The sequence below is a fragment of the Patagioenas fasciata genome, chromosome 1, assembly GCF_037038585.1.
Source record: "Patagioenas fasciata isolate bPatFas1 chromosome 1, bPatFas1.hap1, whole genome shotgun sequence".
In the NCBI taxonomy this organism is placed as follows: domain Eukaryota; kingdom Metazoa; phylum Chordata; class Aves; order Columbiformes; family Columbidae; genus Patagioenas; species Patagioenas fasciata.
Window position 1 is genome coordinate 18213752 of NC_092520.1, and position 26948 is coordinate 18240699.

Below are 26948 nucleotides of genomic sequence, written 5' to 3' on the forward strand. Positions count from 1 at the left end.
CCTTCATGGACGGGCCTGACAGGGGCTTTGGAGAACACCAGAAGACAAGGCAACACCTATTCCTCTCAATTTAAATTTCATTAAACTCTAATGGAGTTGTATTAACCATGTGTGAGGCTATAAGCAATGAATCACAAATAGTTAATTGTCACAATAAATGTATTTCTGATTGTTGCAATAAATGATTGCTTCCGGAGAGAGAAGTTTGGAATGAGTTTCCTTAGAGAAGTGAAACAGCAAGATTTGTGATCTTGTGACTTAGCGATAATACTCAAAACCAGAAAATCTGATTGCAGACAAGTGAAGCTCTCTAGTTAAACACAGAAAAAAAAAAAAAAAAAAAACTGAAGAAAAATTACTATGAAATGTGAAAACCAACAGAATGTTTGCAGAAGGAGTAAAGCAGCAGAGCCTTAGTACTCCCTTCAGCGTTTAGATAGCACCATACTATAAACAACAAACTGCAACAAGAATTTAGCTGCATGGGAACACTGAAAAACTCAGAGGCCGATTATGTTCAGCTTTTATACATCTAAAGTTCTGTCTGCATACTAGGAAACCTTACCTAAAGACAATCATAACTGTTCATACAGGCAATTTTGAATGTGCAGAATAATCAAGAAAAAAACCCAAAGCATCTGTGTGGATAACTTGATCACTGCAGAAAATAAAATGGAAGGACAGAAGTAGGAAGGGAAGAAAGGACAGAAGTAAACTTGGATTGGTGTGTACAGTTTGGTTCTTATTCTCCACAGACTTAAAAACGTGTTTAGTTGCAAACTTATGATAAGTTCAAGTAAAGCCAGTGAGACTGCTGACCTAATGAACTTACACAGTTGCTTACTATTTTGCAGAATAAATGCCTACATTGTCCACACGTGTCCACAGCATAATGGAGACCAAAACATTGGCCAAGCAAACATCAAAACATTAGATTATGACCTAGGAGTACGGATGCTGTTGAAAACTGGGATTAAAGCTATAAAGTCCATGTTCTTCATGTGGGGAGCTCTTTTCCTGTTTGGTCCCTACAACAGTGGGATCCCGTAAATGCTCAGAGCTTCAAGGAACAGCTGGTGACATAGAAAATTAACAAAACTTCGCTGAGATACTACACACTGATGCGTGAGGCTGGACAAAGGTGTACATACATCTTCTCAGGAAGTGCTACCTGCCAGCCAGACCTGTGAGGCCTTAGGTCAGAAATTTAGGATAGTGTTTTAAAGCAAAGCCATTTATTTCAGTGATTCAAATCCCAGCAAACTGAAACACACCAATGAACCTCTGCATAAATGGGACAAGCACCCTGAAACTCGGAACAGGTGGGGGTTTTTCAATTTGCTTCTCGATGCTGAGTCAGGGAAAGATCATGATTTGTGACTTACTTTCATCTGAACTCAGAGCTGGTGGCAGGACTAAATTAAAATGGTTTTGTTATTCTATCTTTCCCACTGCAAGCCTGAGAAAAAGATCTAATTTATGTATTGAAATGAAGATAAAAGTGCTTTGAAGAGAGGCTGAAGGGTCCTCTGTTCATTGCAAAGCCTTTTAAAACATTTTTTTCTTCCTGAGGAACACTGAGACATGTGAACAGCTTCAAAATTGCAGCAGAGTTATCTGGGTTGCATCCCTTAAACTGGCCTTTAAAGTAACCAAGTCTGAAAAGTGTTGAGGCTATTGCAGACTCTTAATTTCCTAAAAAAAAAGATAAATAACTATAAGTGGGGTGCAATTCCAGTATGAACTGCATAGAGGTGTGTGACATAGAAAGAGGTAAAAATCTAAGTCAGTTACTTATGACTTTCAAGTGGAGTCATGCTCACATCTCTGATCTACCTGCTCAGTGCTCAAACTTCCAAACAAGTGCTGGCAAATTGAAAAGAATTCAAAATGAGCTACATGAGTGATGTGAGCTCTGGGAAAATAATACAGCAGGCAATTCCCAAGGCTCAGTCTATTTTTTTTGTCCAGGAGACATTAAGGACTTGAGCACAACATGACAGAATTGCCATGTTGATCCCCTGAAAATCTATGTAAGCAAGACAACCACAACCTCCGAATCTGTGCAACCTTTCATTTTGGAAAAAAAAAAAAAAATCAAGCATCACATGCTGAGCTTCATTTAACTACTCATAAAGCTTCATTTAACTACTCACAAATGAAACTTTTGGAAAGTTCTTATAAAATGGGTGAGTCAGAAGAAAATACCTCGTCAGCTAAATGGATGTTTTCAAATTAATTCCCGTGCCTGCAGCACAACATTTACCTCAGGTCCCTTGCACTTCGCCATCACCCCTTTCTCTCTCACTTACACCGCACTGGTCAAGACACAATTTTGCTCTTAACTGCTGGCAGACAAAGGATTTCCATTACTGCCATTCCCTTCTACCTGCTTCTCAAGCAAATTGCTACTACAGTGTTAGTGCTGACAGTTGTTCAGGGTCCAACTCTACGCTTGACTTTAAGACAGGGAAGGTCACTCACTCTCCTGAGTGGCAGCTGGGCCCATCACCGATTCGATTCATTACCCACCTGTAATGACACACAGTACAAGACACAGCAACGATGCAAGTATACAACCAGTGCTGCACAGCTTGATGGTACAGAACAAGCTTTTGAAATCAGAGTTTCTTCCCCAACTGGCTGTTAAAACCTGCCTCCAGCAAGCTCCACTCCCTGTCACTTCTTTGAGCAAGCCACAGGCACATGAAACTTGCCCAGGTTGAGTGTTTTGTTTGTTTGTTTAACTTGTAATTAGGAAAAAAAAAAAAGCTAAAATAGGCTCCTCCTCCCTGAAACTGTCTTCCTCTTCAGAGTGATTTACAGCAGATTCATGAAGAGCAGATGGTGAAGGGCTGTCACTCTGCCCCAGGGCAGGAGAAGGTGCCCGAGAGGGATGGGCTGGCTCCAAGGGAGAGAGGAGCAGGGCACAAGTCTCTTTGAAAGGAGAAATGACTGTGCTGAAAGGTAGCTCAGAGCCAACACCTCCAAACTTTTCACACAACATTTCCTTCTCATAACTAAATATTAGGGTTACTTTGAGGATGGATTCTGAAAAATAAACTCCCTTTGGGTTTTAAATAGATTGAATTACATCAGTTCTCACTTGTTTGCCTCTCTTGGGGTTGTTTCCAGGGGAAAATGCAGGATAAACATTTATTGGTGCCAAAGAGGAGCTGGCAACATTGCTGCTGTCAGAACTGGCTATAATTTGAAAAGAACCCAGAACTAGATACTCAGTTACCATGGGACTCTTTCTGAAACTCTGGCCCAGTATAGGTAAGCAAAACAGAGGTGGAGTTTCTCAAGTTATATCCAGACCACCTGAACTGTAAAGGTGGTACCCATAGGCAGAACTTAGGTGTCTAAGAATCCAGTGTGATTGAGATTGACTATTCTTGGGTGCTGTCTCTTAAAAACCCTGAAAATCAATAATTCCTTCACTTAGGGCAGCCGTATTTCCAAGGCACCCACACATAGGCTTGCAAGGTAAGCACTAAGTACAAGTACTTTGGTGCATAAAGCTGGAACCCAACTTCACACCAAAAATCTTTCCCATAATTCAAGGATATGCAATGAAACAAACTTACTCCAACCTTTGGAGAGGTCCACTCTGGAAGACACATTCTCACCTTACTCACCTGGGATGCACTAAACTCAAGATAGGGCTCACTAGTTAAGATACCTCTCTTCTAAAACATTGAGGAAAGAGGCAGCGTAGGAGGACCAGTGTCTATTAAAATTACTGGAAAGCATAAGTGATACTTGGTAGCTCTTACAGCTCTGGTTCCCTTGAGCACAGGGTAAGAGATAAGAAGAAACACAGGGGAAAGCAATGTTTCGAAATAGGGAAGCAGGATATAATAAAGTGGCAGTGTGAGCCCTGCAGTGAGAGTCTTTTAGAAAACATACTGAAAGCTCTTCCCTAGTAAATGGCTTAATAACTATTATCCTCATCATAATATAGCTAGAGTGAAATTAAGGATTAGATATGAGTATTTTGTAAAATTCCTCACCCTTTTGATTTAAACTGCACTATTCAACTCCACAGTGCAGTATTTTCTGAATAGCAATGTCACGATTTGCTACAACATCACAGGCAAAGCTTACAAATAATTTAGGAAAATATCCACTTGGCTGGGAAGACCACCTAGCCCCTGTTTTCAAGGCATAAGTGAGTTTTCCCAGAGTATGCAGGACTTGTGCTGCTTCTCTCTGGATAAATAATCCTCTCCCATCACACACATATACACACATCCTCTTCAAAATTAATGTTCTTACCTTATCTTTATTTTCAGAGCCAGAATCCTCAAGTTTGGTCCGAATGACAAAGGGAGTAGATAATCTCATGAGAACTCTTTCAAATGTGGCACTGATTTTAGGAGAAACTATGTCAAAGCAGTCTTGGAATTTCAGAGTTTTATGAGTATCAGATTTGAGCTGCTTCCTAAGACCTTCTCCAAGCTGGAGAAGCAGCATGTTTGGATCAAACATCAGGTGAAAGGGGAAAGCTCTGCAGAAGGTGCTGATGCTAATCCTCAGGTCTAAAGGGGACTGGGAAGTTCCTGGTGGAAGTGCTTTTGTGATATTTGCATTTTCATGTTCTTTGATAAGGAAAGTCAGACAGCTGCAGTTACCTGGGTTCGTCTCCTCTGAACACAAGCTATCATTAGTGACCTGTTCTACTTCCACGTCCAAGCGGTAAATCTTCTTTGCTGCTGCCTTTATCATTCCCATCATTGCAAATCCCACAATTTGATGTGGGTGAAAGTAATGAAGCATGAGATTGCCTTCAGGGAGCTCTTTGCATAGGAAAGAAGGGGATTCCAGGGTGGCCTGTCTTCCAAATGAAGTTCTAATGTGCTCCAGCAAAGCATCAAAGCCATTGAAGAAGTCTTGAAGGGTCCCACCTACAGCTCGAAGAACTCTTTCATTCTCATCAAAGCAGATATTGAAGAATTCCTCTCCAAACTTTTCTTGCATTTCCTCAAATTTCAAACCTACAGGACAATCAGACACTGTTATTAACAACATAGTATTGCTAATGTGTCACATTTTCCCTTTGTTCTCTATTTTCCAAGTCAGTGAGAACAGCATTTTCACTGGATACCCACCCATAGGAATGCTCTTTGGTGGCTGGGAATAACCCCAGAAGCCATTTTTGCCTGTCATTTTAAGTCCTTGTGCTTTCAGCTCCCTGTCCCAGCCAGCTGCTCGTGGGATTTACACTTGCCTGTCTGCTTTTCCCTGCTGGAATCCAGAACACATTACAATTTCCTTGGGTTTTGCATGTCACACGCAGTCCACTGTGTGAATGCACCCAGCCACAGGTGCATCCCTTCCATTGCTGACCCAGCCACCAATGAAGCTTCTGCTTTCGTAGCCCCTCTGTTCACTGCCACTCTGAGGGATCCAGTTCTCACCAGCTTGAAGAATAAGCTACTGGGACTCAAAGTCAGGCCCTTGGCTTTCCATAAGCAAAGTAAAGCCCTGCAGACAGATGACACTTTAGTAGCTGGTGGAGGGAGGTTGTGGGTTTGGGGTTTTTTTCCAGACAAAATACGTTTCTCATTATAGCTATTGGGCACTGCCAGAAGATACAAAGGAGTAATTACTTCTTTTTTGCTGCTTGTAAAGGGAAGCAAAGCCTTTTCTGCTTTTACACTCACCCACATTTAAAAAACCCTGCCTCTTAAAGCAATCTAAGCTGCTATTAGATAGAACAGCTCTGTGATATCTCATAATGTCACTTCAAGTTTTCATTGCAGAAATTCAAAAGGTTTTGATTTACAGGGGTGATAAGGCTGGTACTGCTGAAGGGACGAAAAAATATCAGTGATAGAATCCCCTAGACACATATATGTGTCAAATCCTACTCCAGTTTGTTATTTACAGTTTTAAGGATAATCTAGAAAAAATAATTTTGAGAGGGTTATTGAACATTTTCTTCTGTCTTATTTTAGGCATGACTTGCTCTGTTAAGTTCCTCTGTATATAATCCCTATATCACATAGCAGAGTTACAAAATTAATCAGATATGTTTGCATTGTTTCACGTTGTAATAGAAGGAAAATAATTATGATCAGCTGTATGCAAATTACAAATATCCAGCAAGAGTCTTCCAAGGAAATTAATATAGGAATTAACAACATTGTTCCTCCAGAGTACTGAAATCAAATCACATTTCAGTCAACTAGTCAGACATCTTAAAATTTATCTCGAATTCTAAAAGAAATGAAGGGTACTTATTTATTTTCTACAGGCACAACAGGCCCTTTAATATGTATTCAGCATACTTTATAACCTGGATAAGATCCCAGTGGATCACTAAACTTCTCATTGTTTGTTTAAATTGCTTGTAGGCTTTTAAATTTGGAAGACCAGTGTGATTAACAACTTTCATGTCCAAGAGGTATAACAGCGGGCAGAAGAAGTCACACATCTATTGTTTATAGACAATAACCTTTGATCATCTCAAGGCAGCATCTGAACTGTCTGTGCAGACAAGCAGAGTTACATCGATCAATACTCACAAGGAATCTGAGCGTTCAACAGTTTTGCAAGCTATTTGCAACTATAGTTTTTTTTGACCTTTGATATGATTAATAGCAGATTAAAATGCATAAAATTACATATATAAACAAGGCAACAGGACAACATGACAAAGCATATTTTATAAAAGAAGTAATAGTAGTAATTTGGGAAAGTTCATTCAAATGCCATTACTCATAATCAAATTTGGTCACTAAACTAGGTTATTACAAAAATATTCCCAGGATCTTTCATGACCACAGATGGTCAGATCTGTGGCTAAGCCAAAAGAAAGTACCTCTGGTACACAATGCCCTCTGATATCCTGACTCAGAGCACAGTGTGCCAATTCCTGACTCATTACCATTACGTCTGCATAACATACTATTGTAACATCTTCCATAAAAATGCTCACTACAACCCAAAAATAATTAAATTCTAACCTACACCAATAACATCGTCATAATTGGATATTAACAGCAATAAGTTAAGAAATTATCGTATTCATATGTATACAGAAACATGTATGCACACGTTTAAATGTCATTGTTCTGTACAGTGAACTGTGAATAGCTCTAGATGAAGTCTGCCTGTAGACGTGATCAGTCTATCAGGCTATGAGACTGCAGAGGCCCTGGGAGTACGGGAACAGGACGGTATCAGGAACCTCCAGGCTATTCATACAAAAGACCAAAAACTGCCACAGAACCATGTAACATCCCATAAAGCTGCCCAAAACGATAGCATAGGTGAGCTGTCTTTAAAGTGGATTAAAAAATTACCGTGAAATAGTTGGTTGCCCTGAAATACGGTACGCAGAACTGATCACTTGTGTACTTCACTGCTATCTAAGTAAGCCTTGTCTCGTTATCATTAACAGTTGTATCTTAGTATTCAGCCTAAGGTTTTGCTGATCGTCCTGTCATCCACCCTGGAGAACTGGCTGTTCAATCTGGACAAAACGTACTGACTCCAAGCCACATGAACTATCTATGAAATTCAGGTCAATGACCTGGCTCGAGGACATGCCACTACTTTTACAAACATTTTAGCTTTGAATTAAGTTACACATAGCACCAGCATAACTAGCTCAGAATAGAAAAATGGATATGCCCAAACTTGACCAAACTGCTTGTCTTAGTCAGGAATTTTCTCTCTGATAATAGACACTATGAGATACTGAGAAAATTTTAAAAACTCAAACCACCTTCTAAACCAAACAAGTATAACGTACCTATTGGGGAAGCTTCTTCCTAAGCCTCACCAATAAGAGGTCCATTTTTGTTTGACACGTGATGTTCTTTCTTTAGATCAAAAACCTTTATTTAAATTCCTATTATACAAACACAGACAAGCTATTTTTTTCTGTATTTCTACAATGCTCTTGGCCTCAGTTATGTGCTTGTATGAAATTGTACAAAATACTTAATTTATTTTTACTGACTTATTCCTGCCTCTCATTCTGAAAAAAAAAAAAATGAACAGAAGCACACACCACCTCACATTAACTCTACATGTATTTCATCATAACCTTTTCATTTGCTACCACATAGTCTCAATCTTTTGAATATCTTCTGTGGAGTTTCTCCCCACCCATTTCTCTACACTTGTATCTGTTTACCTTTCAAAAGACAATAGAAATTGCCATCATCATCACAAGGTGAGAAAATGTCAGACTGCATCAGATTGCTATTCAGCTGCTCAGAAATCTTTTCTCAGCAGTAATTGGTATCTGATGCTATAGAAAAACTGTAAAATTTGTTGGAAAATCATGAAGAAACATGGTTTGGAGGAAGCTCACCCATAACTGCTACAGTAAATTTTGACTTATTCACTGAAAAGGATGAGATTACCAGATCAGAAGATAGTTTTGTTACATACAGAAAAACCTGCTTGCTACAAAAATTCCCAGAACTCATTGCCTCTAATAGTGCATCTTTTCCTACATTTATAGACTTTCACAGGCTAATGATTATCTTTAAAAACTACTTGTGGTATGACTTCCAGTTCCAATGTATTCTGTATTGCCTTTGTTTTTTCTTTTGAGAAAGACAAATCTTCAAAATAATCTTCTTTATAATATTCAGGCTATACATCTGCATGAACAGTCTAATATTTTCAAACACCTCTCATATTAAATTCTTTCTCTGCTTCTTAATTTTGTTTTCATTTTGATTTTGCAGTGGAATAATTCAAATTGTAGATGGCACTGAAAATGTGAGTCAACTTCTTTTCACCAAAACTGACGTTTTTCTATTCCTTTCTGAAAAGCTAACATTTCCTTCCTTTATTTTTCACTATGGACCTCTAATGAAAATTTTCATTCAGCTGCCCAGGAAAAAAAATAATCTTTAAGATGTGTATGTGTGCCCAGCACTTCCAAATGCAGAGGCCACTGTGCTCTCATATTGTCTCATGCATGACCCCAGCCACCACAGATAAGGCTTCCTAGTGGGCTCTACCTTGCCCATTGGTAAGTAGGAAAAAGCCTGGCTTAGTTTCACCAAGACACTTCACTGAGGTAAAGTAAGCGTAGAATGAAGATATTGTTCTGGGTCTCCAATACAAAGCACTTCAGGATCCACAACAAAAGTACTATCATTGTCCTTTGAAAATGTGTCTCAAAGGCATTTAGAGAAGAGATCCTATACTTGTGAGCCAGATCCAAAACTACCAAAGTCTTTAAGCATGGGTTCTGACTACAAATTAAGTATTTCACTGAACTGGAGCAGAAACAGATGACTTCATCCTGTAATAACATGCTAGCAAAAGGTCCTTCTTCATTTTCTTTTCAGTAGTTCCCGAAAACTGCGAACCCACTACAAAACATCAAGAAATGAATACAGTATTTCTAAGTATTTTGGACATTACTAAGTGGAGAAATTAGATAGGAATCTGTTCTCATAAAGAAAATCACAAATCACGAGCTTTTCAGAAACAAATAGAAGATGAATGATGTGCTAAAAGCATCAAAGTAATCCATTAATTTGCAGAGCACACAGAAGCAGTTACAAGACATCCAGTTCTTCCTTAAAGTATAATAAATCATGGAGACAATGGCTGCAGAATGGCCAGCATCTGATTCCTTTGGCACAGAAAAATACTCCTTGTTTCTCTGGGATACCCATTAAGAATCTGTAAATGTCAAATATTAAGGGGATGCGACAATTCAATATGCAATTCCAGAACTCACACTGAGGGTGGAAGCAGAATTTGCCACCTTCAGTTATAGCAAATACCTCTTAAATGTTTCTGGATTAGCAGATTTTTGGCATGAGTAAGATCTTTTCCTTAAACGGTCTTTTGGACAGAAAGCCAGGTGGCAGTTCAGAATTCCAAAGCAGAATTTAAGATGGTAGGGGAAACGATGTTTACTTTCTCAATAAAAAAGGTTTTGATGTGTAGAGGTTCATGCTGAAGATACATTAGATGAATCATTTGGCTTGTAAGTGAACCTAGTACAGGATCTAATTACTGTATAAAGGACTTTGATCTTACTTCATTATGGTGGTGAATTTATATCAACCTGGGAATCCAGACAGTATTTTTATATTATCATTTTTAGTGTTTTTAAATGTAAAAACAATAGCATCATTTTATGCTTTTACATATGGTTTTGACACAACTGTAAAATTCATAACACACTTCTCCTCCAGTGCCACAGAGGGCCTGCATATCTTTCAAGATTTTATAAAATAAAAATGAGGATTATTGTTTAAAAGAATTCCTCACACTTGTTCACCTATAATACTTGTTTTATCCAATTTTAATGAGGCATTTTCTTTCCTTGTTAAAGTGAGGGTCTCCTCTGACACATGATGCTTAGAAATATCATTGTAATTACCGCCTCTTGGTGAGGACCTGATCACCTCTGTTCAGCATATGTATAAAATATTCTGCTCCAAACTACTAATACAGGAAGCTCAGCTGAGCTATTATGATCAGGCTTTTTTTTTCCCCATGTGGCACTTTCAGCAGCAGCCAATCCTGCGGGCAAACCCAAGCTGTTTGAAGCAAGCCTATTATCATTTTGTGTCCCCCATCACATCTTGGAAACCTCACTTCTTAGATTTGCACAGGGTTTATTAAATGAAAACTGCAATCACTACATTGGGGATTCCTAAAAATAAGGCAGATCCAGTTTGCTTCATGTTAATTCTAGAGATCACACAGCAATAAGAACAGAGGTTTTTAATTGGCTTTTGCACTAGAGTAAGCATATACGTCTTTGAATTGACATAGAGAGTAGAAATTTACTTCTCGGAAAGAAGAAAATTTTAATAAAATCTAAAAACTTTTCCCATTAAATGCAAAATCATGTCTCATAATTCCTCACACATATAAAGGGCTCAATTCAGCTGAGTAAATATAGAAATCTAATGCTACTTGAGTCTTCAGAAGGCAGCCAAGATATCTACAAATGGACTAAGAGATATTATAGTTACACCTCCCAGGATATGAGACTTAAGGGAGACCTATACATTTCTAAAGGTTTGACAGAGGCCATACAAGATACCCCACAGCACCCAAAATAATGACAAACACCTACATTTAGTCCATGAATCATGCCCAGAATGTGTTCTACTTTATAAATAGACTTCCACAAGATGTTATTGTATATCAAAACTTCAAACTGCTCACTATCTACTGGTAATTCATCTGCTTTGTAACACTAAATAGCTCTGATTTGAGAAGAGTGGGTTGTCTAAGGCCATTTGGTATAAAAATCTGTCCTTTTCCAATTTAGATGTATTCACCTCAGCTTTGAAATGCCATGAATTATGTGATTTTTCTTTAGATGACTTTAATATTTGCCATTGCACTATGCTATCTGCTAAATAACAGGGTTCCTGCGTGTACAGCTTAGAGCTCCCCCAATAATAGAGTTCCAAGTATTATTAAAATCCATTAGTATCACCAGTCCTCTGGGCCATGTAACATTTGTAAACTAACAACTTTAATTATAAATCAGGCTGTGTATCCTAAATTAGTTGCATCCTGATGACTTCTGCAGTTCTTAGCTCAAAGGAAAACGAAAGTGATAGTAATTTATGTAGCTCATATATATAAGCATTTACAGTTCTCAGACACCTGCTGAGTAGTTAGTGTGCCAAACCCATGCCTGTTGTTCCCAGTTACCTAGTCTAATTTCACTTTATGCTAAGATCTGTCCTGGCATCTCCTTTTCAGTATATTTCCTGCCTCTTCAAATGTATTATTTCTCAGGATTGAATAGTTCCCAGAATTATCCCAAATTTATTCCTCTTTAACTACAGAATATGGGTAAGAGCTGAGATTTTCTTAGTTTCATAAAGGAAACACAGATCTTCAACTTGAACAAATGTACAGAGAACAAATGACTTTTATAGAATTATGCCCTTTGCACTAAATGAAGAAACAGCCATACAAGACATATTTAGGCATGAAGTGATTTGCTCTATATAAAGCAGCCTACAGCACGCATCTTCTTCACTGGTGACAAGCAAACGTCACCTAGAGCAAGAGTTCTCTAAACCCTACATCAGTGATGGATTCCACCTCCTCCTCAGTGTCTTGGGCAGCCTGAATCCAAAAACATGAGTTATCTCCCTGACAGGACAGGGCTCTGGGTTGGGATTCCACGTAACTTATTACTGGGGAATTTAGGAAACCTCACCGCTGCGGCATATCATCCTCCAAACAGAAGATGCCCAGACAGATATTCACTTAAAAATGACAGAGAATCAAAGTCCCCACACCACTCTCAGAAGCAAAATCAAGAGGCCATGAATTATTATTAACCTGTAAGTTAAGAATGCCTAACAGTAAAAATTTTTGCAATACATTTAAGTTCACAAGCAGAGCTGACTCAGCAGCCATCGACATGCTGTGCATTTTTTAAGGGAAATGAGGTAATAGTAGTAAGATTTTAAGAGCTGAATTTTTATAACAGATAAAAAAGGATAGTCAGATAGGTACAATTATTTCTCCAGGCCTCCTTGTTGGAGCAACCATCTGATACAAGAATATTTATAACTTCAGACTGCACACCCAAGGTTTTGGAAGTGTTATTTGCGTAATGTATATCACACGGTGCTGCAATACATACAATTTACATATCCTAGTCTAATACACAAATAGGCTTTCAAAGGTAACTTTTCTTCCATGTCATTAAAGACTGGGTAGGAATATCTACTTTTGCTTTGCTAATTTTGCACCACAAGTTTTAACAGGTCTTTATGAATTTAAGTTACTTTTAATTAGATTTACTGTCAAAGTTATGGGAGATTACAGAGTTCCTCAGCAAGATTCAAAGAGGCTCCAAAAAGGAAAACAGGTAACTCCAGGAAACTCCTTTTTTGTGTGTGTGTGTGAAGGACTGAAATAAGAGTGAAAAATAGTTCACATCCACAAAAGCAACATTAATTGTGTGCAGTGTTTGAAAAGAATGTTTGAAGAACATGAGGTGAAAGCTGTGCAATTTTTACCTTGTTTGTGCATTTGGGATGGCTGAAACATCCTGTAATATATCAGAAGTAAACACTGGGGTTCAAAAGCAAAAAATGAAAACTGGGCATTTCTCTGTTGCTTCACAATATTCAGTAGCACAGACCTGCTTGGAATATCTGCCCCCAAAATAAGCAGGAGACAGGTCATTAATGCTTTATTTCCCCAAAATAAATTCCTTACAGTGGGAATTACAGGCTAATAATTTTTTAAAGTTTTCATCTGTATTTTTCTCTTGACAAAGTTTTAATTTCGAACTACCTGGAAGTCTTCTGCTTTATTCTGACTAGCTGCAGTTAAGTCAAAATGGACACTCTAACCTTGCTTGAAATCAAATTATTTTAAATTATGGGGATAAAAACAGTCCCAAACAAGATTTGTCTGCCATTGTTCGAAGTGTTGAATGTACAAATGGTATGAAAATGTCTTTGTTTTGAGAAGGGTAAAATCTGAACAGCATTGATATATGGTTTAAAGGACTGGGGGAAATAAATGTTATCTCCATTATACAGATGGTAAATTGAGGCACAGAAAGAATAAAAACTTGTGCAAGGTCTGATAAGAAATCTCTTCAGATACAATCTTCCTCTCTAACATACCTCAGTTTAAATTTATAGTCACTTAATAAAGAAATATGGTAGTCACCCACATAATTTACTTCATCATAGGAATCTTATAATTATTTCTAAAATAAGTTCTAACTAACACCACCAATCTGCTCTGTACACCATTTAGCTGGCCAGCTAAAAGCACTATCTGTTTCAGCAGGATAAAACATACCAGTGCTTATTCTTTGAAATACTTTGTATCAAACTAGAAACTTTATAAAGGTTGCCTTTAGAATTCAAGATTTCTCTTGTCTTTTTCCCAACTTCTGATATATTGTCACTTGTTTTTCCTTTGGATAATATGCTTATGGCAGACACTATAGAAGTGAGCACACACCAATTAAAGAAAGCTGAGTCCATCATAAAGCTGTCTGGACTATTTTGAAAAGTCTACAAAGTTAAATTAAATATTCCAGCCTCAGAAGCTGTCACTGCAAAGAAAAGCTGTGCCATTGATCTGGTATAAAACAGAGTTTACAGCATGTGAGCACAGTGGACATAGCTCCCCCAGTTACAGTGGATTAAAGCGGGAAAAGCTCTGTTGATGTCTAAACTTGTAGTAGGAGCAACTAAGAGAGGCAATGAGGAGAATCAGGTCCTTCCACTGCAGGAAGATAGTGTCACACTTTAGTGATGACTTGATAGGAGGAAAATTCTGGTATCCATACATGATAAATCACATACGTATAGACGAGCATATAGCTTGCAGTCAGCACTTCACTGTGCACAGTGGAAGCACCGAGACCACAGTGCAAAGCATCTGCTCACAGTCTTCTAAGTTTACTAGTGACTGCAGCATTTGCTGTCCTCTGATGAGTAAGGAATGCCAAAAGACTATTTTTGAGGCATTTTAGAGGGTCATGAGAGGTGAACCATGTTGCTATTATCTAAGGTAAGAGAACAGCAGGCTGCTTTCAAGCACCTTTAAGAAAACACTTTCTACCAGTCGCAGATAGAGAGCCCTTGTTACTGCTCATATAAACAGAGAGCTGGATTGGGTTCAACAGTTCCTCCAGCCTCCATCACAGCCAGGTTCATTCTTGTCTCCTGCCTCAGCAATGCCAGTTGCTCCAGGTACACACCCCAGTGGTCACGTCCTTCTTGCACAGAACAAACTCTTACTAATCCTTTTTCAACCAGAAAAATAACTACATATGTGAGAATTAATTACGCAGCCTACACTAATTATTTACCTGTTGTGATAAGAGCTACAATTAAATATAAGAAGCTGGTTTTACTGTTCATTCCCTTATGTTCCTGTCCCAGGTAAGGAAAAGTAAAGAAGCACTGCTTTTAAATTACCTCAGTGTTTTGCTCACATTGATTTTTTTTTTCTGTGAATCCAAATTCATTCTTTAAAAGGTGAGCTTTTCCAACAGTAAGTCTCACCAAACTTATTTTCAACAATGCCTCTTTAAATAATTCCCCAATTCAATTCAATTCCCTATTTATCAACTTCTCTATGGTTCTGGGCTTCCAACACTGGATTCAGTAATCCAGATGTGGTCTAACAAGTACAGAGTAGAAGAGGATACCAAGTCCCTTCAACCTCTATCTTTGCTCTTGTTCATACAGCCCAGGCTGCCATTGGCCACCTCCGCTGCTAGGACTTGCCACTGGCCCACGTCCTTCTTTCTGGCCACACCAAGGGCCTTCCCCACAGAGAAACCATTGTGACAACTCTCCATTTGCAGACTTCCATGAAAGCAGCAGATGGCAAATGACAGTGCTCCACGGCTGATGCCAGATCACAGCGGGCACACAGCTCCAAGCTGTGCTGCACGTGGGGGAGCTGTGGTTACCTGGCTGCAAGACAGAGCCTAAACACACAGAGTACTGATAAACTCACATCGACCAACATGACCACATTGGTAGTACTTTCTCATCAGTAGACAGCATAATGGCATACAATTAATATATGAGAACACCTTATATCTTAGAACTTACTTAAAAAGTTATCATCAGTTGTTACAGTCCTGGAAGTAAAGATGTGTAACATCAGCTTTGCTATACTGCAAATGACTATCACAAATAAATTAGAAATTACTGCTTTGAAACAACTATCTTTAAAAGCAGTTACTACCTTTTCTCCCCACAGTTCCCTGTAAAACACAGGCAATCTGTAAAGTTGTAGCTCAATCTGTAAAGTTTACTCTGAAATAAGGAAGATGGCCAGTTTCATAGAAGTGAAACAGTTAAAACAACTCCAGTCAAAAATTAAGTTCTTAGTGTTAAGCTCTGCACTTTTTTTTTTGCTTCTTATGATAGATTAGTATCAGCAACACAGATCTGACTGAAACCTTACTAAAGCAAGCTTTAGTAAGCTTTAGTAAAGCTTATAAAGCTTACTAAAAACTTGGGAAGGAGAATAAGCTGGATAAATAATATGAATGGATGCAAATGGCCAGGTATCTAATTTTGGCACCTATTAAGACAATTGCACTTTGGTGATGGATGACATCATCTTGACAAGTAACTTTTCTAAAAGTTTATTGCAGCAAGCACTCTTCAATGTGAATGTAGGTTTCCAGAATGTTTTGTGTCTCAGGTACATCCTGCTGTTTCTCAGGCTCTCCATCCACCAGGCCCATAGACGATAAGGGTATCTGTTGTTCTGTAGGAGCCCTATAAAATCACTTGAGATAATTCCACACCCAAGGCCTGCACAGACACAAGTCCATTTGGACTCAAAGCCTTTGAAACTTCTCTAATTATTTTCATCAACCTGGGTATTGCACAATACAACTCCACTGACTCCACCGAAAAATCTGTCTGGATTGTCTCAAATGAACAAAATATCAGTAGAAAAGAAGACAAACATAGTAACAGTGCACTGCCTACATCCTAAATTTCCTTTGTTGGAGCAAAAATTTCTTGGTTCATTGTTGGTAGTAGGCTGGTCAGTAAACTTGCCTTCCAAATAAAGGAAACAAATTCCCTTGAAAAAATACATACCTAGTACATTAGCCGTACACTGGAGAATTCCTGAGACATCTTCAGTTTCTTCATTGCCAGGGCAGTCTGTATAGGAGCATCTGTCTGATATATTATGAAAGTTCTTCTCTGCATCCCTGTAACTACAGTAAAAAAAAAGTTTAAAAGTTATAGCATATCCGTATACAAATGCAAAGTCGACAAATGCCTTTCAGAAGTGGTGGTAAAGGATGCCTTTACCCTCCCTTGTCTCTTCCTTCTTCTCCCCTCTATCACCCCCTTTCCATTCATGCATTACCACACACAGATGACACATTAGTAGCCTGTGTATCTCAAATATTATACTAGAATCTGGAATATTATCTGTTATGAGAATAAAGACATAAGAAAAAAACAGTACCAAAGGGCTAAAGCCTAAGGGAAGGGTATCAGACATATCTGTCTTATACATCATTCCCACTGGGATGTTGTCTGTAACAAAGTTGTATTGTAAACTCCAATCAAGATGTTTATGAGGCAATGGTGAGTATCTAATAAGAAGAATGAATCTTCCACAGCACATTACATTAGCACTGCAAGTTTAAACCCAAGCTTTCTCTGTGGTTTATCTTCTGCAAAGATCTCAGTAGAAAGAAGGATGTCAAGCTGCAACTCACTATGCTATCAAGAATAAAGTTTGTGTTATAGCCTGTTAAAAAATAAAAAGAATCCCACCAGTGATGAAAGGTACAGAGCTACTGAGTCCAACCAGAAAAAAGCCACCATCTAATTATTCTATTTGATTTAACTTTGCTGGATTGTTTTTCCTTAATGCAACATAAACAGAATAGAAATTCAAACTATGTTTAAAACAAAGCTTTATGCAGGTGATAATGATGACAAGAGGGAACACAAGTGAAGAAAATATTAGCAGCAGAGTGATAATGCACTTGGCAAAATATACAATTGGTTTAGCTCAATGCAGAGAGAAAAGCTTATCTAATGAGTATTTTAATAACAGTTTTGCTATGCTTTCATATTTTGTTTATACTTCATAAATCATGAATATCAGTTTTAAGGACTGGACGCTTCATCTGGTTAATGCCTGTAAAATCTCAGCACCTGGGTTGCCAGAACCTGTGGAAAAGGAACTACAAAGGATTCAGAGCAGCACATCATGTTAGCCCCCAACGGGGAAACTGGTTCTCCATGTGGAGTAAAGCATATTGGGAAGAGTGGGCTCATGTTAGACATGGAGAAACCTCTGGGAAGGGCTGCTGAGCTGTATGGTCTGTACCACTTTGCATGTCTCCAGCAATGCCAGGACATGTGCCGGGCAAGAGGCCACGTCCTGACACACTGTCCAAGCTGACCACAGCCCAGCCCCACCCCATGCCAGGGGACAGGCCCCTTCAGCCAGGGTTACCAACACCCTGCACAGCAACAGGGCCACTCCTCACCTCTGATCTTGACCGTGAGGGGAAACTGGATGAACATTTATGTTGTACCAGCTGTCAGCACCCAGCTGTTTGTGTGGGGGTCTGCAGGGGCTGCTGTGAGGAGAGGACAGGGCTGCCCCACGTTGGACACAGCTGGATCCAGCTCCAACAGCCCCATCACAGGGCACAGCTGAGCCCAGCAGCCAAGTGGCTGGTGTCTCTTGGAAAATGTATTTAAGAAACAGCAAATCGCCTCATGATGGTGTGAGGGATGAGGAAAAGTAGTGACAGAAACAGCCCTGCAGACACCAAGGTCAGTGAAGGAGGGGGAGGAGGTAGTCGAGATGCCAGAATGGAGATTCTCCTGTAGCCCCTGAAGAAGACCACAGGGAAGGAGGCTGTCCATGGAGGACCACAGCAGAGCAGATATCCACACTGCAGCTGGTGGAGGGCCCCATGCCAGAGCAGGGGGATGTCCCCTGAAGGAAGCTGCAGCCTGTGGACAGCTCACAAAAAGCAGGAGAAAAATGTGAAGAGGAAGGAGCAGCAGCAAGGAGCTGTTATGGACTGAGAACAACCTCCATCCCCATTCCCCACTGTGCCACTTGGGGTGACTGGAGGTGGAGGGAACAGCAACGTCTTAATCTCAACTCCCAAGCCTTGTTCATCATGTTTTCCCCTCTGTCCTGTTGATGAGAGGAAGCAAGAGAGCAGAGCATCTGGGTGGGAGTCCAGTAGCTGGCCAAGGCCAACCCACCACAGTTTGTACCAACGGTTAAGATCATGGGGCAGGGCAATTACAGGGCATCTGGTAGAGACAGATGCTACTTTAACAAACTCATACTGATGTTCAAAAAGCTGAGTCACTGTATTGTAAGTCACAGGAACTACAGGTTTTCAGAATGTCCTGGCTCTAAACTTCGTCCATTAAAAAAGTGCATCTAAGCCACATGTAGCCATAAATAAAAAGCCACGTTGTTACTGCACGTGCTTTCCTCAAGGCACTGCCTCATACTCTGAAGTATCCTAACATGAAACCTCATGCAATTTTTTCAGCAACAGAATAAAATAGCAGGCAGAAGGCTCCATCCCACTGCCAGCCCCTTGGTGGGTATCCCAGCTGCCTGTGAGACAGGCCCCTCACTGCCCGCAGGCGCCAGCCCATCCGCTAATACTGCAGGTATCACCCATCAAGCCAGGGGTCCCTGGGAAGTTTAACCAGACTTTGAGAAACAGGCAAGGACAATTCCCTCCTGTGCACTGAGCTTTGAAACTATGTCATAAATTCTAAAAAGATCCTCAGCATAGCTTGAAAAAAAAAAAAATCCCTTACATCCGTGTAATTAAATTGAGAGGAAAGCATTCTTCATTTGTCATATGGCACAGCCATTTAATGGCTATAGACACACAGCCATTATATTCTGACTCTGTTAGGAAAAGTAAGTTATCTGTGACAATAAAATATAATACTTGTGCAGGTAAGGAAAAGGTTGAAAGAAGATTATTTCAATCAATGCGAGAATGTCTTAGGTTTTCATGATGACACTTCCTATTACTTTCTTTTACTCCTCAGTCACATATTAATTTTTTTCTACAAACTCTTTGGAGATGGCTTTCAGCCCTGCTTGTGCAAAAACCTGCAAGTATGTAACACTGCATGTATGTAATGAGCACTGATGCAGGATTTTGCAACGTTTGGACCTCAGGTCATAATGTAAATAACTTTGCCAGCATTCACAGCTGGCTCTGTGAAAAGTCAATTGGAACAGATCTTATATTTTTACAAAAAGAATCCCTGTTCTCCTTACACAGGAAACATCACTGTTAATGGAACAGTCATGCTCTGATGGGATTGCATGGAAGCAGGACTGGACAGCAGTTTATCGTTCACGTCTGTAGCGTGTATAGTTACTCCAGAGCATCTCTAAGAACTTGTGGGAAAAATTCAGAAGCTGGTCAAACAAGGATGTGACCTGGGAAGCACAGAGTAAAAAATTACCATGCACCTTCCACTACCTCTCATTAACACTTACCCAATAACTTGATGTTCAAAATACTGCAGTGTCCTTTGCAGAGTTTGCCGAATGGTCTGAGGCTATGGAAGAATAATTTAAAAAATCATAAGATTAGGGAAGCACAATAGTTTAATTAACATTAACTTTTATAACACTGTTCTTCTCCATTTTTACTCCTCCTCATCTTCTACCTGCTCGGTGCCCATCATGGCAATAGATATGAAATATTATTCATCCTTTATATCTTACTTCACCATTTAAATAGGAAGAAATTTTACAATGTGACATAATTAATACTGCTTACAAGACTAGCTGTGCATAACAAAGGAGACACTTCACTATTAGCTCTCAAAAACTATCACCCACCAATTATATCATTATTTAAAAATAATTAATTTAAAATAATTGCAAGAAAATGCTATTATTTTGTAATGAAAGTATCACCAGGAAAAGGCATTGGGTTTTTTAACTTTGTATGCTCCCTAGAACATGTTGTACTAAAGAATATTATAATGACACAATTAATTTTGGCTTACTTTCCTGACAAGCTATGACTCTCCAGTCATCTTTTAAATTATCAGGAAACTAAAGTTCAGCAAAAGAAAATCATGACACATTTCAAGCATTTCTATGCTATTTCATTTTAACAGGTGTTCACCAAACTACATTTGCGAATATATGTGTTTAGTTGCATTATTACTACTACTACAGTGTTCACCAAAATACATATTTACCTATGTCCTATATATTTTTATTTTCCTTACTACTATGGCTGCTGCTGCTGCAATTCCTATTATTTTGAATCTCTCATGAGAGATCTTCAGGTAAATAAAGAAAATGTGAAACCTATGTCATTCTCTTCAGAATTTTCCAAGTCACTTATGGCAAAACATCATTCTTCCAAAATGATTGCTTTGTACCAAATCTGAGGTTCTTCACCCGTCCATTCTGTCCTTGTGCCAGAGAGCAGACAAAGCAACACAACTGGGATTTATAAGCCTTTCTTCTGTATCAGAGGCACACAGGGATATTTTTATCAGACTCACAGCAGCAGACATTAGAGATAATGGGTATTTCCCTACCTTTTGGAAAAGGCATCTAATTGTTTGGGAAAGTAATAGTTGAAATGCCTCTTAATCAGAGGAAGATCATTCTAAAACCACCATCATCTTTGAAAGTCTCAGATTTTGCTTACTGCTGTACAGATTCAGCAGTTCAAGAACTGAGCTTTCTTCCAACTGTAGTCCGTGAGTTTGCAGAAGGAGGTATCAGTTTTGATGACGGCAGGACTGAAAAAGTGTATACCAAGCTGCACTAGGTCTGTGCAATCGTAAAAAATCATTTTTTAATATCAAACTACAATAATGTCTCTACCCTTTTGAGTTCAAATGTGTAGAAATGCATGCACTGAACAAAAATAAGCTTAAAGTAGATGTAAACCTTGAAAGAGGTTTTTTTTTGTTAATTTTGTATCAGATAATTACTTCTCTGTGGGAACTAAGTTTCCTGTGCTAAAAGTCGTTAAAAGTTGCATGTTCTCTTGCAAAACACAATGAATGAAACTATCACATATCATAAAACCATCCCCTTCTCAGTGGTACAGCAGGTGTCGAAGTCCTCAGGCCTGGCGGGCTACAAATATATTTCATGGCATGTTCTCACAGAGATTCAGAAGCTTTCTGTGCTCAGCAAGCAGAAAAATCCATTCTTCACATATAGAAAAGATGTATTTTTCCACTCTAGCAATGAGATAAAGCAAAACGGCTCTAAGCAAAGAGGTCCAGACAGCTGCCACCTCCCATCTCCACAGAGCGCTTCCCTCAGCCTCACGTCCTACACACAGGGACATTAGGACTGCACCAACACCTCCTCTGACATGAAACAGGGAATGGTAGAAATGTCAGATTGTTACATTAAATCTCCTTTCTGGTTCTCCCAAAGTGCTTTTACAGCAAGTGTATGGAAGGCAGCAATGCCTGGTAACACAGCAGAGATGAAGAAAAACATTAATAGCTTTTTGTCTTCTCAGAAAGTTTTGTAGCTTATGACACCTGAGCAATCCTCCACAGATTGCCTTTGCCCTTCTCATGCCTGACACACAGACGTTGCCCCCCTTACCCAGGGAAAAATCCTTTTGAATACCTACAGATTTGACCATATAAGCATCCTCCAAGTCCTAAGCTTATTTCATCAATAGACCTCCCTTCTCCTGCAGTACTGAATTTAAAAAATTTAAAAAAAAAAAAAAAATCAAACGTACTGTTAACTCTCTCTTGTGAAAGCTAAATCATCTGCCTAGCTGTTGTCAGGTGATTTCATACAATCCCATGAACTCATACCCCTTTTCACTGGTATCTCCCATCAAATCTTAGAAAATAAGTACAGACAAAAACCAGGATTTATGATTAAAACACTGGTCATAAACAGAGCTCTATGTAACGTGCTTGTAGCCAGTATGAAAATTGACCTAAGGAGTCATGAAGTCTTTCTTCATTTCTAACAAGAATTATTACACCATGTCACTGTGCATGGTTAAAAAGCCACTGTGCTAATCTTCTCAGTTTGCTGTATTTCATCACTGGTGAATGTCATTTTGCTATATTTGCAATTCTGTAATACGGTCATGGCGAAAGAAAATGGAGAGAAGATGGTTACAGCTACCTAGAAGGTTAGGTTGGTGTACCACTTCTTCCAGGGCTGACTACGCGTTGCCTATGAGAGAGAGAGTGAGCAGGAAAACATTTCCAGCTCTTTTCTGAATCCAATGGCAAGACTGGATGGAGACAAAACAGCTAAACCTTCTTCTAGTGGCCTCTCCAAGAAACACCTTCTGCCAGTCAGGGAGATAAGAGAGCCTCTAACAATACACTTCTACCACAATGTACATTCATGCCACACGGGTAGCCAGTGGTGCTTATTTACTGAAGAGGTTTTAAAGCTTCATGAGCACTTAAAATGAAAGATTTAATATAAATGTAAAATTGTGTCTATTACCAAAAATAGTAAATTTTAACAATTCATTTATATTATAATGATTTACCAATATTTGGCATGCATTACAAATGGAATAGTCATATCAGTTCATGTTTCTAAGGGAAACTCAAGACATGCCAGTACTGCTATTGTTAACTGTAAATTAATCCAAGAATTGCCATACCAGATGATATCTAAGCTCCATCTGGAATGGTGAAATATGAGGTAGAATGGACACTGAAGGTATTTAGACTAATCTCGTGCATGCCAGAGGCCACAGGACTTCCCTGAACTAATTCCAAATCCAGTCATCAGGCCATGGCTAACCCTAATGTGTCAGAATAAATCGTAAAAATATCAGAATCACAGAATCATGCTGTAATTTGTGTTATAACTGGTTGCCCATAACTGGTTGCTCAGATCTTTCTCCAGAAGATTTCTGAGTGTATCCAAGGGTGGCGATCTCACAATCCCTCTGGGCAACCTGTGCCAGTGTTTGAAAACCTTGGTGACTTTTATTTTTTTTTTTTTTACATGGATCTGTAATTTCCCATCCTCTAGCTTCCTTGCCTCTCATCCTTCTGCTGCACAACCCTGTAAAGAGTCTGGTGCCATCTTCTCTACACACCCTCATCAGGTAGCTGTGGACTGCAAAAAGATACTCCCAAAACTGTTTCTTCTTAAAAGCTGAAGAGACACATCTCCCCTAGCCCCTCCTCAGATGTCACGTGCTCCATCCCTTGACCATCCTAGTAGTCCTCTGCTGACCCCAGTATTAGTCCCTGAGGGATATGCAGAGGTAATTGGTTGTTATTTTGACTTTGTGACATATTGGCTGGACCTTTTTGAGCCTTAAGGTCCAGCTAATATTAAGCCCACCTTATCCCCTTAAGAAGTCCATATCTCACCAGTTTGGCTCTAGTAAGATTATGCGAGACCATGCCAAAGACCTTCCTAAAATCAAAGCAGACAACATCCCTTCATCCACGGAGCCAGTCATCTCATCACAGAAGTCAATCAGGTTGGTCAGACATAATTCATCCTCAGTAAAGAGCATAAAATTGTGTAAAGGGTGTTAAAGGGAATAAAGGGGTAAAATTTGGCCTGGCTGGTACAAATCACCATCTTGTCCTTTTTTGTGCTAAGAAAAGGCTTCCAAAAGGATTTGTTCCACAACCTCCCCAAGCACTGAGGTCAGGCTACATGGTCTGTAGTTCCCTGGATCCTCCTTGTCCTTCTTGTCACCATATCTTGGGAGTGCTGTTTGCCTTTTTCTAGTCATCAAGTATCTCCCCTGATTGCCATGAGAGGGAAACTTCCCTATCTCCATCCCTGCATGCCCCTCCGAGGCATCCCCATCCGTGCCTCCAGCTACTATAGATGTCTTCTTTTTTATTTTCATTTGGGCTCTGTGCTAAAGTCCCTGTTCATCCATAGTACCCTTCTTCCATGCTTGCTCTATTTTCTGCACATCATAATGAACTCTTCTTGTGTTTTGAGGAGGGTGTCAAAGGGTCCATGAAGATCAGCTTCTTGTGCCCATTTACCCTACAGGCTAGTTGCTCACTGGATCCAGCCAAGAAGACCTATGAAGAAGCCAAAATCTTCTCTCCTGAAGTGTGAGGTTGTGAATCCACACATTTTTCTTTCCCATTTCTCTTCATACTTTGAACGTCAGCATCTCCTAATCACTGCCCTCAACTGAGGGGCTGCCCTCAACATTTATACCTTCAACCAGTTCTTCCTTGTTTGTGAGCAATAGCTCCAGCAGAGTATCTCTACCCCTTGTCAACTCATTGATCTCCTTCAGCACACTCCAAAAAATCTCCTCCATTGCTTGTGCTCAGACCAATTGCCGTCCTAGTGGATTTTGGGTTGGTTAAAATCCCACACAAGTACCAAGGCCTGCCATTTTAAGGCTTCATCCAGCTGTCTAAGGTTTCCTCTGCTTTTACTTCTTGACCAGCCAGTGTGTAGCAGACATCCCACCACCCTGGCTCACCTGTCCTCTGCTCCTGACCTTCATGCTCTGGGCCAGCTTGTCCAAAGGCAACTGCCCCCACACTGCTGCCACCTCTTTACACAGAGCGCAGCTCCTGTTCCTCACCTTCCCAGCCCGTCCTTCCTGAAGAGTCTGTGTCCATCTCCTGCAACAGTCCCATCCTGAGAGCCATTCCACACAAGGATGTGTGCAATCCCATAGGAAGTCCAAGCAGAGGCATCATGGGGATGTCTAGTGCTACCTGTTTGCTCCCCATGCTGCCTGCATTTGGGCACAGCACTTGAGATGGGCTCCCAGTCATGTGGCTTTTATGAAGTGAGCGTAAGAGTCTCTTCCATCTCGTTTTTCCCCTGATATGTCTTAACTGCTCCCCCTTCTCTTCAGCAAATGAAACCCCTTCCCCAACAAGCATAGTCTAAAGTCCTCCTCACAGGGTTGTGAAGCCTGTTAGAAAAGGCACCCTCACCTCATGTTCTCAGATGAGTGTTATTCTTGCTCAGCAGTCCTCGCTCCTCAGAGAGTGCTCCATATCCATAGAGACCAAAGCCCTGCCAGCAACACCAGCCACACAGCCAGGGACTGCCTTACTATATGTGTCTGCTCCAGCCAGAGCCTTTTCCCCTCACCAGCAGGAGCAAGGAGACACCAGCTGGGCTGCCACACCCTTTGTCCTTGCACTTAAAGCCACGTAGTCACTGCTGATATACTCAAGCTCTCCCCTGGCTGTGTCACTGCTGCCCACATGGATGAGCAGCAGGGGTCAGAGTCCAAGATACAAGTAAGCTTTGGGAGCTTTTTGCAACACTATGTCTGAGCTCTTGGCAAGCAGCAAACCTCCTGAGGCATCACAGTAGGTTGCCAGATGAGTGCCTCTGTCTCCTCAGGAGAGTTTCTGACACCTACCACCCTCCTCTTCTTGAAGCCTCTAAGAGTTGAAGCTCAGCTGGCTCTGATGTGTCATCCCAAGGGAGGTCATCTCTCCCACTTCTCAGGGCACTGTACCTGCTCTGCAACTGCTGAACCACAGGTGGAAAAGGGGCCCTATTTGTGTTGTCAGCAGTAAGAAACCTCCAGCCTCCTCCACCTCAGGAGTTTCCAACCTTGACCCTCGATGTTATCTCTGTTTTTCTCTCCTTCCTTGCAACATGGGGCTCAGGTTCTCGGCTCTACAGGGCCTCTGTAAAGACCTGTCCATTCTCCTTGACATGTAAAGCCTGCTCACTGTCTCCTACAGCTCTTCCACCTGGCAAATCAGTGCTCCAATCAAAGCCCACTGCCATTGCACAGCAGCAATCCTGACTATGGCAGCCCTGTCATGACAGCTGCTGTGACTCTGCTGACCGCCATTGTTCGCAGGATGCACACATAGAGAAATCTGCCCTTCTTGCCAGATCTCACCCAGTTTTCCAGTAGTGTGAAACTGGTTCAAGACCTGAAGCTAAAAGAGCTCTTCAAAACTGCTTTTATGACTAACTGGAGAAAATCTTTATGGAGCTACTTCTCTAAATTATCTTGAAGGATTCCATGTTTTTTAACTCTGACAGCTTCCTTTGAAAAAGAATTCCGGTTCAAACATAGTGTATATTTTTTTTCTCTTTTTGAGTTTAATTTTCCTGTCTTTAAACTCCATTGCCTCCAGTTTTTGAGACAAAGGGGAGACGAATTCCACTTTAATTGCATCCCTTGTTATAAATGTCTTTCCTAAGGCAATCAAATGTAAGCTTTCCAATCTCCTCTCAGAGGACAGAGACTTTAGCCTGTTCCCTACCCGCTTTCTGTTGTCTCTGTAGTGTCTATGATTTGATTGTAACACCTTTAGAAATAAATGGTAGGGCTCATCTGCCCAACTGTAGGCACCCAAAGTGATCTATTTCATCCTACAGTTTCAAATTCTCCATCCCATTCCTCTTGCATCCTAAGATAACCAGATAGAATTAGAGAAGAAAGGGACTCTATGGAACAGGGTGGGCCGAGCCAGTAG

General features: G+C 40.1%; 1 protein-coding gene across 1 annotated transcript in view; it reads right to left on the bottom strand.

The window, feature by feature from the left end:
* Positions 1-26948, bottom strand: part of GUCY1A2 (guanylate cyclase 1 soluble subunit alpha 2) — a 170423-nt gene that overhangs the window by 134445 nt on the left and 9030 nt on the right. The window contains exons 2-4 of the mRNA XM_065831745.2: positions 20011-20072; positions 16581-16702; positions 4282-5000 (exon numbers count right to left, since the gene is read on the bottom strand). Of these exons, the coding sequence (XP_065687817.2) occupies positions 4282-5000; positions 16581-16702; positions 20011-20072 (903 nt within the window). The remainder of the gene's footprint in view (positions 1-4281; positions 5001-16580; positions 16703-20010; positions 20073-26948) is intronic.